Genomic DNA, 12,574 nt, shown 5'->3' on the forward strand with positions numbered 1-12,574 from the left:
AATAAAGAGACCAGGGAACTTTATATACTGTTTGTGCTTCAAATCTCATAATAATGTAATAAAATTTATGTATTCATTATAGGGATACATCCTAAAGACAGGCATTTTAATTTCTGCATAAGCAATGCACAAAAAATTTGTCACAAATAGAGCTATACTTTGGAATAACAATTAGAATCCATTAGTTATTTTGATTATTTTTTTATCTTTTTTTCATGCTAATTAATGTAACACAAAATGAGATTTTAAGCTTTGGTTAATTTGTTTTGCTTAGGCTAGAGTATTGTGCAAGTTCTTTATTGCATAAAAATTTGAAGGAGGAGTGATTTGAGGAAGCGGTAACTAAGTATTACTATCCTTTTGGACAGCCTCTTAAACATTTTTAATTAGATGTCTGGATCTTCTAATTTTCAGTATGAAATTGCCTGAAGAGTTCACATACATACTGAGCATTTTAACATTTTTTTCCTAACACTTTATATCGTAGAGACCCAGAGACATAATAATATCAATAGCACCATTCTATAAAAGTCGATATAGTACTTGTGGCCAAACTGGTGAAGACATCTTGATGTTCAAAAATGAAAATAAGTAAGATTTTAAAAGCATTTAAATGATCTTACTTGCCATTGAAGTTAATGCTTTGTAAAACCAGGATCTTGGAGAACCATATCTTACTTTCTATGATGTTTATAGGAGGGAGGGAAAAAAAAAAAGAGAGAGAGAGAAAAAGACAGGATAAAATAGCACTTAAAGAAAGAAGAGCAATAAACTTCTTTCTAGCTCTAGGTGAATGTAATTTTCTGGTTTTTATCCTACATATATTGAACAGCAAGTTGGTGTTTATGAATTCAGTTAAAAATAAGTCAAGCTACAGTGTATTCATATCCCCAGGTATCCCAAAAGCCAGTGTATGTTTCATAGTTTCATAGTGTAATCTGTAAGGCAGGAATTTTTTCACATACTTCTATAAAGATCCAAAGGACTTCCTTCAGAATGGTCTTATTGGTTATATAAGAAAATACATAATTTATAAAATAGATAATCATTTTCATTCTCTTATAGTAATTTTAATCCATGTAATACTGCTTTCTCTGTAGCTAACAGAAAATATCTTCAATTTTAATGTAAATAGATCGAAGTATCTTCAGCTGTTGCCGTTAGGTTCTTTTCCTAAGGCTACATTTGGTGATAAAAAGCTGAGCTGGGACACTATTACCTTTCTTCATAAAAGGGCAAGGATTCTTTCAATTCTTCTCTCATTCTCAGAAGATTGTTGTCTTGACCAGCTTCAAAGGCCAGAGGCTTCTCTGACCTCTTTATTGATAGAAAACTAGTGTATGAGAAAAAGAGATTTGAAACACTGGCTTTCTAATTTTGTTTCCATCAGCACATTTCTCAGTCAATCTACTTTTCACAGCTGTTTTGCACATTTTGATTTTTCTTCCTTTTGGTACTAGGAAGAAAGGTTTTAACCTGAAAAGGCTATCCTTTGATAGCTTTCGCACAACACGAGTGGATCTATATTCTATTTAATGAGTAGTGTGTTGGGCCAGTGATTAACTGCAATCTTTCAGCAAGTCCAGGAGTGCCATTGTAAGATATACAATTCAAACGATGGTCAACTGCTGATGGTACATTCTGACCATAGTGCATAAATGTGTGGTGGGCAGAAATGATAAGTAAATGTCAAAATGACATAAAGGGAAACCAATGTGACATTAATAGATGCATAAAAATATGCAGAAAATAAGCACTGAAATTGTGTTGTGTCTTGATCTGATCCTCTAACCTTTGCAAAATATGTTGTCTACAAAACAGATCTGTGTAAACTGCTCTTCTCAGAAATTTTTGCCTTAAAGTGCTACAGACACCTGCATATGCAAATACACTAGCATGAGAATCCTGATTTAATATTATTAGGTTCAATGGTAGCTCTTTTGTATTGAAGCCACCTAGTCAAGGAATACCAGTAATGATGTAGTTTACAGAGTACTGAAGTGTGAGATATACAGAACTGTTGTTCTGAAGTAATTGTTACAACAAACACTAATCCTCAATCTTTAATTTGAAATATAAATAATATATTAAGTGATAATAAAAATGCCTAGTTTTTTTTAATAAAGATTGAATTATATGTAAACAGAAACAATACTAATGTTCTAGTGTAAATCTTTGACTGTATTGACTACATTGATTATATGTGTGTGATAGGCTATCTAAACATGATGGTTATAATTAGTGGCTTTGTCTGCAAAAACTATTCCATTTCATGATAGCTTTTGTAATTTACTTCACACTGGAGTAAAAGATAGACCTTTTGTCTTTTTCCTGAGGAACAGTTATTCTGTAATATAGTTAGTTTGTAGTTCCCTCCTTTGGATTATGAAACATCAAGTTCTAAATTCCTTTTCTGTCTAAAAAAGCCAAAACTCATTTCTGTATGTTTGATGCATATAATGTAAGCAAATGTTTCAACTTCAGGGAATTGGCATTTTGTTAAGAAAATTTTGTGAACAGCTTGGGAAAGCTGCTAAATACTTCCTTAATGTCTCCTGTGAGATGTTCTTTGCCCTAGAATGGTCCTCCAACAAATATGAGGTTAATTGAAAGTGTTTTCCTTTGTAGGAAACAGCTATTTGTGTTTGGAATGATAGTTCAAATGTTTTAGTTTTGTGTTGTTAATCCAATGTTGACTTTCCTATTTCATATTTTTTCATACACTTGTCAGTCAGTGGGTGTATTTTAGCTAAACCTGCTAAAGTTTAACTTCCTAGTTTTCACCTTATACTAAAATTGCCTGATAAAAACAAAAGGAAAGAAGGATAAAAGCTCAGATATTGCTTTTAGTGTTATGGTTTTGTATTTTGGTTTTGTGTTTTGGTATGGCAATAAAAAGCAGCTTTTCTTTCCAATGTCATTTTGTTGTAAAGTAGAGGATTTTAGAACTACTCAATGTCATGTGATGGAACTATTAAGATCTGTAGATTTCTCTTTATATGACAGCGAACACAGAATTTGTATGGGGAAAAGCATGAGTTTTTCTAACAGCTGAACTACATAACTTTGGACAGAAAGATCAACATGCACTTAATCCTCTTATATTTTGAAATTATTTTTCCAAGCACAGTAAAATAAAATCAGAATATTATTTTCTTACAATTTATATTATACTTGTACATTTTCATTTCCTACTCTTTTTTTCCTGTCCTCCCTGCCATCCTTATGATCTCTAATTTATGATCTCCTTAAGTTATTGATGACTTAAAAAAAATGAAATAAAAAAAAATGAATAAAAAAATTACTTTTTTGGGAGATGGGGAATGATGACAAGGAGCAACACTCCTCACTAAAAGTTTTCTTTTTAATTTGATTTTATCTTTTATTTATTTATAAAGTGCATTAGTCTCCAAAGTAAGGATAATGTACTGTAAAACTGTAAAATTAAGTATAAGTATTAATTAATGGAAGATAAATATAGTTCTATATATCCTCTTTGAAGAATTATATGAGAGGTTTGTTATGTTTTATTTAAGTGAAATTCATCCCGAAGTCAACTATCGGAAAATAGTTATAGTTTTAGTGATACTATGTCAGTGTTTTGGGTCTTTGTAGAAGGTAACATGCCTATGAGTTTTGCTCTGTACCACAGAAGATAATGGTTTTCCTCACACAATTTCATTGTGAAGAAAAATCACAAACTAGTTGATCTCCAGATGCTTGTAAGGATGTTAGTCTCACTGTAAAGACAAAACTGATGTTCTCAAGTCTCATTCCTCAACACATTTCAGTTTCTCTCATATCCCTCATATGTCTGAATTCATAGTGCTTTCAAAACATATGTTACTAATACTTTGAAATTCATGACACTGAGGTGTCCACTCAGAGACTAATCATCTTTCTCTTTGCTTTTTTTTTCCCCCATAGAATTATTTATATAGAGCTATCATTATTTATAAAATTTCTTTTGATACTACATGTTTTGTAAATATCAAATAAACACCTTTCTGTGTGTATTAATCTGTTCTTTAGGCTGTCTGGAGTTGAAAGAAGACACCATTGAAAATCTTCTGGCAGCTGCCTGCCTCCTCCAGCTTCCACAAGTAGTAGAAGTTTGCTGCCATTTTTTAATGAAGCTTTTGCACCCATCCAACTGTTTGGGAATACGAGCATTTGCTGATGCACAAGGATGCACAGAGCTTATGAAGGTGGCTCATAACTACACCATGGTAAGGCAGTTTTAGAATATTGAAATTATGACTTGTGAATCCTCTATTTTTTCTCTAAATCACAGATATCTTGCTACTTTTGAGCTGGAAATCCTTCTGCTATTACTCTTGTACTTCATTTTACCAGCAGCCCCTTTGAGGCCATTGGAGTGATAATACCTCTGAACTTCAGTGAGGTTGTGAGAATTCACTTAGTATGATGAATGCACTAGCTGTTGAGTTAGAACAGTATATGACTTAATTAGATGCAGGTTCATATACAGGTGATAATAGTAAAAAGTATTTGTAAGGCCTTAGTACTACATTTTAATCACTGCTTTTTGTTTGGCTTTAGAGAAGCTTTGTAATTCATTGTTCTGCGATAAAATATCAAGGGAATCTATTTTTTTTCAACCATTATCCCTCCTTCAATTCATCTGTTGAGTAGAGTAAGAGAGAAAGTTGAAGACATGAGGAATTTTATCTGACAATATTTTAAATTTCTCCAATTATACCTGGCAGAGCTAGTATGACATTAATATTAAAAATTAATCAGAATCAATGAAGCAAAAATGTTACTTATTCAGAAACTAAATCATATCTGTAACCATTTAATTCTGCATAGTTTGACAAAATTGAAAACATCTGAGTCATGAAATTAAGCTTACATAAAAAATAGATCACATATCATTTTAGAGAAATAATAGTCCCTTATGGTCTAGACTGAAATAATTAGTGAAGTAATATAGCATGTTTCAATGAATCTGCTTGACCTGCCTAGCAGTTACGGCCTTATTTTATTTTTAAAGTACACAATTATTCTTTTGCATAACTGAAATCATATTGTAATTCTTAGATTTAATTGTGTTTTACTTGCCATTGCAGCTGAAGTATTTGTATTCTTTTCACACTCATGGAGCAAGGTCTTTGGCTGGTTTTAGTTTTCCCTGATTTTCAAGAAGTAAAAGCTAGTCTTCTGAGATGAAGAAAGTCAATTTAACATTCCTGTATTATCAATTGAGAGAAATAAGCTGTCAGAGAAGGATTCATCTGATATGTCTTAGAATGAGATTAATTGTTAATTTTTCTCTACTAATGATGCAAGATTGCTTACTGTTGCTAACTCAAACTCAAACTGGTAACTAAAGTGGAGCTACCAGAAAACCTTAGTCTCTGCACCTTAAATATAGCATTAAAGTATCAGTACTACATTAAATAGTGAACAGGATATAATATATATAAGAGTAAAATCAACCTGTTTATTAATTTCTTTTCTTCATTAGATTGGCATATTATTTTGATTTTTTTTTTTTTTTTTGAGGGGAAGGCCATATAATGAGTAATGAGAAGGATAAATTAAAAGTCAATCATAATTAATAAGCTGCTTTTCTTTAATTGCAGACTGTATTCTGATGTAACTACAATTACGTTTGCAAGCATGCATGATAGTCATGCTTATCTTCTCAAGAATGACAACCAATCATATCTATTTCATTTTGCAATTATAACATTTTTTTCTGGATATGCTTAAACTTCCAATCCAGTGAAAACATAATCCTAAAATCTAGCTTCATAATTCATGATATTTTTGTAGGCTTCATGTTCTCACATTGGGGTAAGTCAGCAGGATAGGTAACTCGGGTCAGGGTGGAGGTGACAGGGACAGCTGCTGAGACCCTGTGGCATGAAGAAAGGGTAGAAGTTTACTGAGGAAGCAAGAAGCAGATGCACAATCTGCAAGATAAAAAAAAAAAAAAGTGGTATTTTTTTCCAGCAGAGTCCAGAGGAACTGTATGGACTGTGCTGAGAACAAACCTAAGGTACAGGCAAAGAGCAGATTTGTGTACAAACTCTTCCCCCCCCCCCCCTTTTGTCTTACCCAGAGGATCTGATGGAAGGTCCCATTAAAAGAAGGATGTGGAAATCATATTTTAAAAAATTCTCGTACTTCTTCAAGGCTCTTTCTTTAAAGCTTTTCCAGGTGCTTTCTTTAAGAATTGGAAGTGATGCAACTTAAGTTTTGGCTCTGTGATTCCTCTTACAAGTTATCATTGTAAAATGACTTTGTTGTAAATGGGAAGTAATGGTAGTCTTTTTACTTTGGTATTTTGTGTGATAGTTTGCTTGAGAAAGTTTAACATTCTTTGAAATTGATATAAAATAAGCACTGGTTTTAAAAGTTTCTGATATAAAGGCAGAATAATGAATTAGTTAATTCAACTTTAAATTGTGATTGTGTCTGCTTTTTATGAAAAAGATCATTTTTCTTCCTGAAAATTTGAACTGTGATACACATGAATTTTCCCTAGCCATTTTTCTTAAATATTCACTTAAATAATTTCTCATATGAACTACAAAATTGTCATAAAATCAAGTTAAAATTACAGCTGATCAGAAATAATAGTGCTGAATCATGATTTTTTTAAGATAAAAGTAACAATAAATTTTACACTGGCTACGAGATTAGGGAGCAGGAAAAAGCTTTCCAAAGAATTTGCAAAAATAGATTTATAGACATGACAAATGCTATAAAATGTGTAGTAGTTTTGAGATATGAGTCAAGTTATATCTATTTGGAATAATTTTACTTCTTAGTTAATTACACAGGTAAAATTAAATATTAATTGATACCTCAAAAAAACAAAGCAAACAAAAAAAATTCTCCATGATCCTTGGTTGGGGCACTCATTTACAGAACCTAGGATAACTCCCTGTGACTGCATCATACCTGGCAAATGTCTTAAAGCTTCCTTCCACCAATTACTTTTGGGTAGAAATTCAGTCTTTATCCCAGTTGTCTTCACAATGGCATTTTAATGAAAATCAATATATTTCCATGAAAATAGTCTGCTTCACTGAATCTCCACAAATGCTTTCATATCCATTTTTCAAAAGCACTCATCTTACCTTGGAATTTCTAATAAGTGACAGACTTGATATTTTATAAGTTCAAAATATGAGTTTTACTGTGTTCATAAAAGAGCAATATCAGCTTGCTTTGTGCTTTCACATAATATGTCAAGAGGGCAAGAAGAGTAATTTATTCTATCTTGGAAATTTCTTTCTACTGAAGAAGGAAGAGCTGCTAATGAGCACACCACTAGGGTTTAAGGATCCTGCAGAACTGAGGAGGTATATTATTTTCAATATGTTTTTGAAACGAAAGACAAGTTCAATTCCCCTCGATCATGAAATCTGGAGAAGTCAGGAAAACAAATATTTATTTTTGTAGTTGACATAAGTACTTCCAGACTTAATTCAAATGTGACTAGGATTTTCAAATTGTAAAAAGTCATTGCTGTGCATGAAAAAAAAAATCCATTGCTTCTAAAAGAAGTAAAACTTATTAAATATATAAATATATATTCCCTTTCATAAGCAGAGACATAATATCCCTTGTATTTAGTGAGTTTTTAGTGTCAAATTTCAGAATATTCTTTTGAAATGTAAAATTAAGCACCAAGTGTTAAGAAAACCAAGTGTATGTATGGCAGAGGCAGGCAGTGAGGGAATTATGAAGGGTTTGAAAAGCAGTGAAGGAAAACCAGAGAACATTTGAAAAATCTTCAGAAAATATAATTTACAAATAAAAAATCACAAGGGTAATTGGAGAGAAGAAAGTAGAATTCCTGAAAAAGTTAGTGAACAATGAAAGTTGGAGTGTTTGCATTCTCTAATTTTTGTATGAATGAGTGTTGGATAGCAATACTTTAAAATAAACATTTGAAGTAAGAAAAAAGAGCAAAAATGCAATGTCTCATTGTTTTCTTGTTTTAGGCTTATCAGAGTTGTAGTGGATTGTTTTGTTTCTAGTATATGAAACTGCATTACCCCCCCTCTTTTTTTAATGAATCTGCTAATTTAAATTACCATTATCCAAATATCCACGTCTCTTTTGGTTTAAGACTTCTCTACTTCTTAATGACAATCTTGATTTTTAATTAGCTCATCACTTTCTTCAAGCTTTCAATCTGCTAAGCCATATGTCTGAGAAATTCATTTTCCTAATTTATTATCAGAAAAAAATGATACTAAAGTGAAAAACATGTCTAATGTCTTTTTAAATAAACAATAGCAACAAAATGGAAAATACAAATGAACTAAAGCCAATACTTTCTTCAAACAAACATTTTTAATGACTGTTCTTTATTCTTTTAGTTTTCAAGGATTTCAGAGGTACGGAAGGGGACTAACTAAAGCTAGCAACTTACTACTTTATTTTTTAAATTAGAATGATAGCATGTAGAATTATCTATCTTTTTATTATATAAAATAAAGCCCAATCTGACTTTGTGATGGTAACCTTATTGGAATGCAATGTTTTTTTAGAATATATAAACCTTTTATAATTTGTTGTCCTTTGACCTTCTATGTTATTTTAATTTTGTAAGAGACCGTGCTAATTTATTAAGCTGTGTGGCTGATATACTTCTAGCCCTTCTTTTAACAACTGCTTTTCTACACTAATAAATATTGAGATAGGAAAAGTCATATTGTTCCTTAAATAAGTAATTGCAGTTTGGTCTTGAAGCATGGGAAGTTTTACTCTTACTTGATCAGGTTGTGGATACTGATTATGATTGTTTTATCCCTCAAGAGGATTCTGCCTGTGCTTTGATATAGAGATAATGTTTAAAAATTTAGCATATGACTTTCCATCTTACACTACCAGTTTCTGCCGCCCGATATCATGCTATATGACCAAAGTCTAATATTTCAAATTAATAATGAAAACATCTCATAAATGCAGCTGTTTAATCTGTCAACCTTTCAGGAAAATTTGCTGAAGTCCCCAGTGATCATTTTGCATCCTTAAAGTATAATTTGGCTATTAAGATGATAGAGCTTTGTTTCACATTTTATCTCAATAGCTTCCAAATTAACTGCTAAGCATAAACTGGAAAGTCTTTGAATTACTTTGAGACACTCAGTAGGAGAAAGACAGTAAGTAAAAATTCCGTAAATAGAAGACTTTATATGAATAAAGTGACTGATGCCTCTGTAACCCAATCAAAATGTTAGAAATATAAAAAACTTGAGGTTGTTTAGGTGTTTAGTCTTTCTGTGCTGCAGTCTTGAACTTCACACAGTGACTCACTAGTCCCACCACAGCAAAACATTATTCAGACTTAATTATAAGCACACAGGCAATCTAACTGACATGTACTGACTCTGTAAAGACCCTTTAACTTACTGAGAATTCTGTTAATACTACAAATGGAGTAATCATTTAACTTAGGAAAGGTTTATACCTTATTAAAAAAAATAATGTTTCTTTATGGGGAATAACTTAGTATTAGTTCATGGTATTAGTTATGTTTATTATGAGTCACAGGATTTCACAGCTAAAACTTCAAATCTCGTTAAGGATTAGTGAGTTGATGAAGAAATGATCTGTAAAATCTTTACTATCCAATTCTATTTACAGCAGCTTATCCTGGAAAATATTTTAAATACTGTAACAATACTCTATAATCATATTAAGAAAAATGTTTTTGGAAAACTATTTATGTGGTGATGACTGTCGTTAATGAGTTGCTGCTGTACATTCAGACATTTATGGTTTATTTCAGTATTAATATGGTTATAGCTACTTACTGCATGTTAGCAGTTCTTTACATGTGCTGTTTAACATGATTTACATACAGAGTCATCGTTTGCATTTCTACTATGTAAAATAGCTGACCAATTAAGCCCTGACCAGATAACAACTTCATTAATTTCATATCATACTTTGTTTTGATCACTGTTATGGGATTCATCAAAAGCCTTTGATGATAGTACCATGATTTAAGAATATAGTGTGTGGCTTTGGGGGGGGGGAAATGCATTATTGTAAAGTATGTATTGGATCCTTTGTAGCACTGTCACTAGCACATAACACTATATGCCATAAACAGCATTCTTCCTTTCATAGGCATGCATAAGTTTGTTCCTTCAGTGAGTAATAACATACCCATTTGACCACGTCTGTCTGATGTTCTAGGCTATCCTCATTCCAGATAGATTTTCTGTCCTCAGCTTGAGGGCTGGGGGACCTGAACAGGCTGGAGAAATGGGCTGACAAGAAACTCAAGAAGCTGAACAAAGGGAAATGCAAAGACCTGCAGCTTAGGGACAAATACGTCCGTACACTAGTTCAGGATGGGGACTGACTGCCTAGGAAGCAGCTCTGCAGAAAAGGACATAGGGGTTCTGGTAGACAGCAAGTTAAACATGAGCCAGCAGAAAAAAAAAAGAAGGCCAATAGCATCCCAAGCTGCTTTAGTGAGAGTGTGGCTGCTAGGTCAAATGAGGTGGTTCTTCCCTTCATTTGGCACTTGCGAGTCCACACAAGTCTGGAGCATAGTGTTCAGTTTGGGCTCACCAGTAAGACATCTATGTTCTGGAGAAAGCCCAGTGAAGGCCCCCAAGCTCTTCAAGGGACTGGAGCACATGATGTATGAGGAGAGGCTGTGAGAGTTGGGCTTGTTCAGCCTGGAGAAGAGAGGGCTAAGGGAGACTTTATTGCTGTCTAAAGCTATCTGATTGGAGAATATAGAGAAGATCATCCCAGACTCTTGTCAGAGGTGCACAGTGATAGGATGAGTGGCAATAGACATGAGTTGGAACACAGGAAATTCTGATTATATATTAGACATTTTAACCATGAGGGTAATCAAGTATTCAAACAACAATAAGCCAGAGTTTGTTGGATCTTGACTTTTTGAAAGTCCCTGAGCCACCTGATCTAGTCAGACCTACTTTGGGCAGGAAGTTGGACTAGGTGACTTCCAGAGGTACCTTCTCATCTTGTTCTATGATTCTATTAAATATATGTGCATGTGCACATTTTTAATAGTCTTAGATATGAGCTGTATCCATGGGCAACGTGGAGTAAAAGTTCTGAATTTTTTTTTTTTTTTTTTTTTTTTTTTTTTTTTTTTTTAAGCAATGTACAGCAGATGGGATTATCAGAGCTAACATTTCAGTTACTTTTATTAGCAACAAGTTATTGGTATCATGATAGCAATAAGTCAGCAATGACATATTGAAAGCTTAAAGGATTCTGTGATCTTGTGTTGTCAGGCATACATTTCTAAACTGTAGTATTGTACAAAATATTGTACTGGCGCTGTAAATAGCAAGCACAAATCTGCAAGAAGACCTATAGAGACTGTGTTCAAAATTTATGGCATACTACACTTAATGGATGATCTGTAAGAGTTTTATTCTTAGGATCATGCTCATAGAAAACTTGAGGCACTTTAGACAGTGACAGAACTTTTTTTTCACTTTTTAACTTTGTTTTTTATTGTTCTTTCCCCAAAAGCCATATTTAAAAAAATTATCCAATCATCTAAGAGAATACTGTGATAATTTACAGTACTCTAGCAACTGTGGAGAAAGATTGTCTCGAATAATGGAAGGTTACTCTTTCTACTGAACATTTATTTGTCTAAAAAATACAATATATTATGTTCTTAACAGTTAGAGCAAAGAAAGAAATAGTTTTGAGGGAAATAGTTTAAAATATAACTTTTAAAATAGGACATTTCTGTCCATAGCAGGATATATGTGTGTGTGTGTTTAATTTTTGTTTGTTTTTACTTACAAGGAACAATTAATTGCTTAATTGTGTGAAAACATTGCAGCTACTATAGTATAGTAAGCATTATTTTTTTAGTGTACATTGCACACACTTAAAAGTGAATTAGGGTTTTAACATTTGTTTAAGGTTAAGATGAGGTTTTGACTCAAGTTCAATATCAGTAAAAATCTGTAAGAAATTATTTTAGGATATGCTGGATTAACAAAAAAGAAAGAAACAATGTCATTAAATCAGAATATAGAATTCCATATAGCTATGACTAATATGGACATATTTATTCAGTAAAAATGTTTTTTGGCCTGAAAGAGGACTATATATATAAATGTGTTGTGTGTGTGTGTGTATAGCTATACGAAGAAAAGATATAAGAAAAAAAAATTTCTTCTGGCAAATATAATCCTGTAGTGGATTGTCAGATTTTCTTTAGCCAGAAATTCTGTCTGCCTAATCTTAGGGGTTTTAAAATATTAAGTTTAGGTAAACGGTATCTCAGGATTTCCATCTGAGGCCTGAAAAGGCTCCTGCCTCTCTCATTGACTGAAGCACTTATTTTTGGAGTTCTGCCTTGTTAGAAGGTTACCTCAAGTTACGTTCTTTTAACTGACTGGATTTTACCTGCACTGTTTAGAAAGCAATAGCATTAGGCCATGATTCTTTTAAAATATCTTTAATCTATATCTGCAACCAAAATTGAGAAAACTGTAAATGTTTTTCTGTATGCTATGTACCTTGTGGATTATAATCACAAATTTGGAATAATCAATATAGAGAAAAT

At 32.5% G+C, this 12,574-nt stretch overlaps 1 protein-coding gene across 2 annotated transcripts in view; it reads left to right on the forward strand.

Annotated features, from left to right (window-relative positions):
• Positions 1-12,574, forward strand: part of KLHL1 (kelch like family member 1) — a 243,290-nt gene that overhangs the window by 89,827 nt on the left and 140,889 nt on the right. For both annotated transcript variants that reach the window (XM_062576137.1, XM_062576148.1), the window contains one exon: positions 4,033-4,229. In XM_062576137.1, the coding sequence (XP_062432121.1) occupies positions 4,033-4,229 (197 nt within the window). The remainder of the gene's footprint in view (positions 1-4,032; positions 4,230-12,574) is intronic.

This window comes from Rhea pennata, chromosome 1, assembly GCF_028389875.1.
Source record: "Rhea pennata isolate bPtePen1 chromosome 1, bPtePen1.pri, whole genome shotgun sequence".
Taxonomy (NCBI): domain Eukaryota; kingdom Metazoa; phylum Chordata; class Aves; order Rheiformes; family Rheidae; genus Rhea; species Rhea pennata.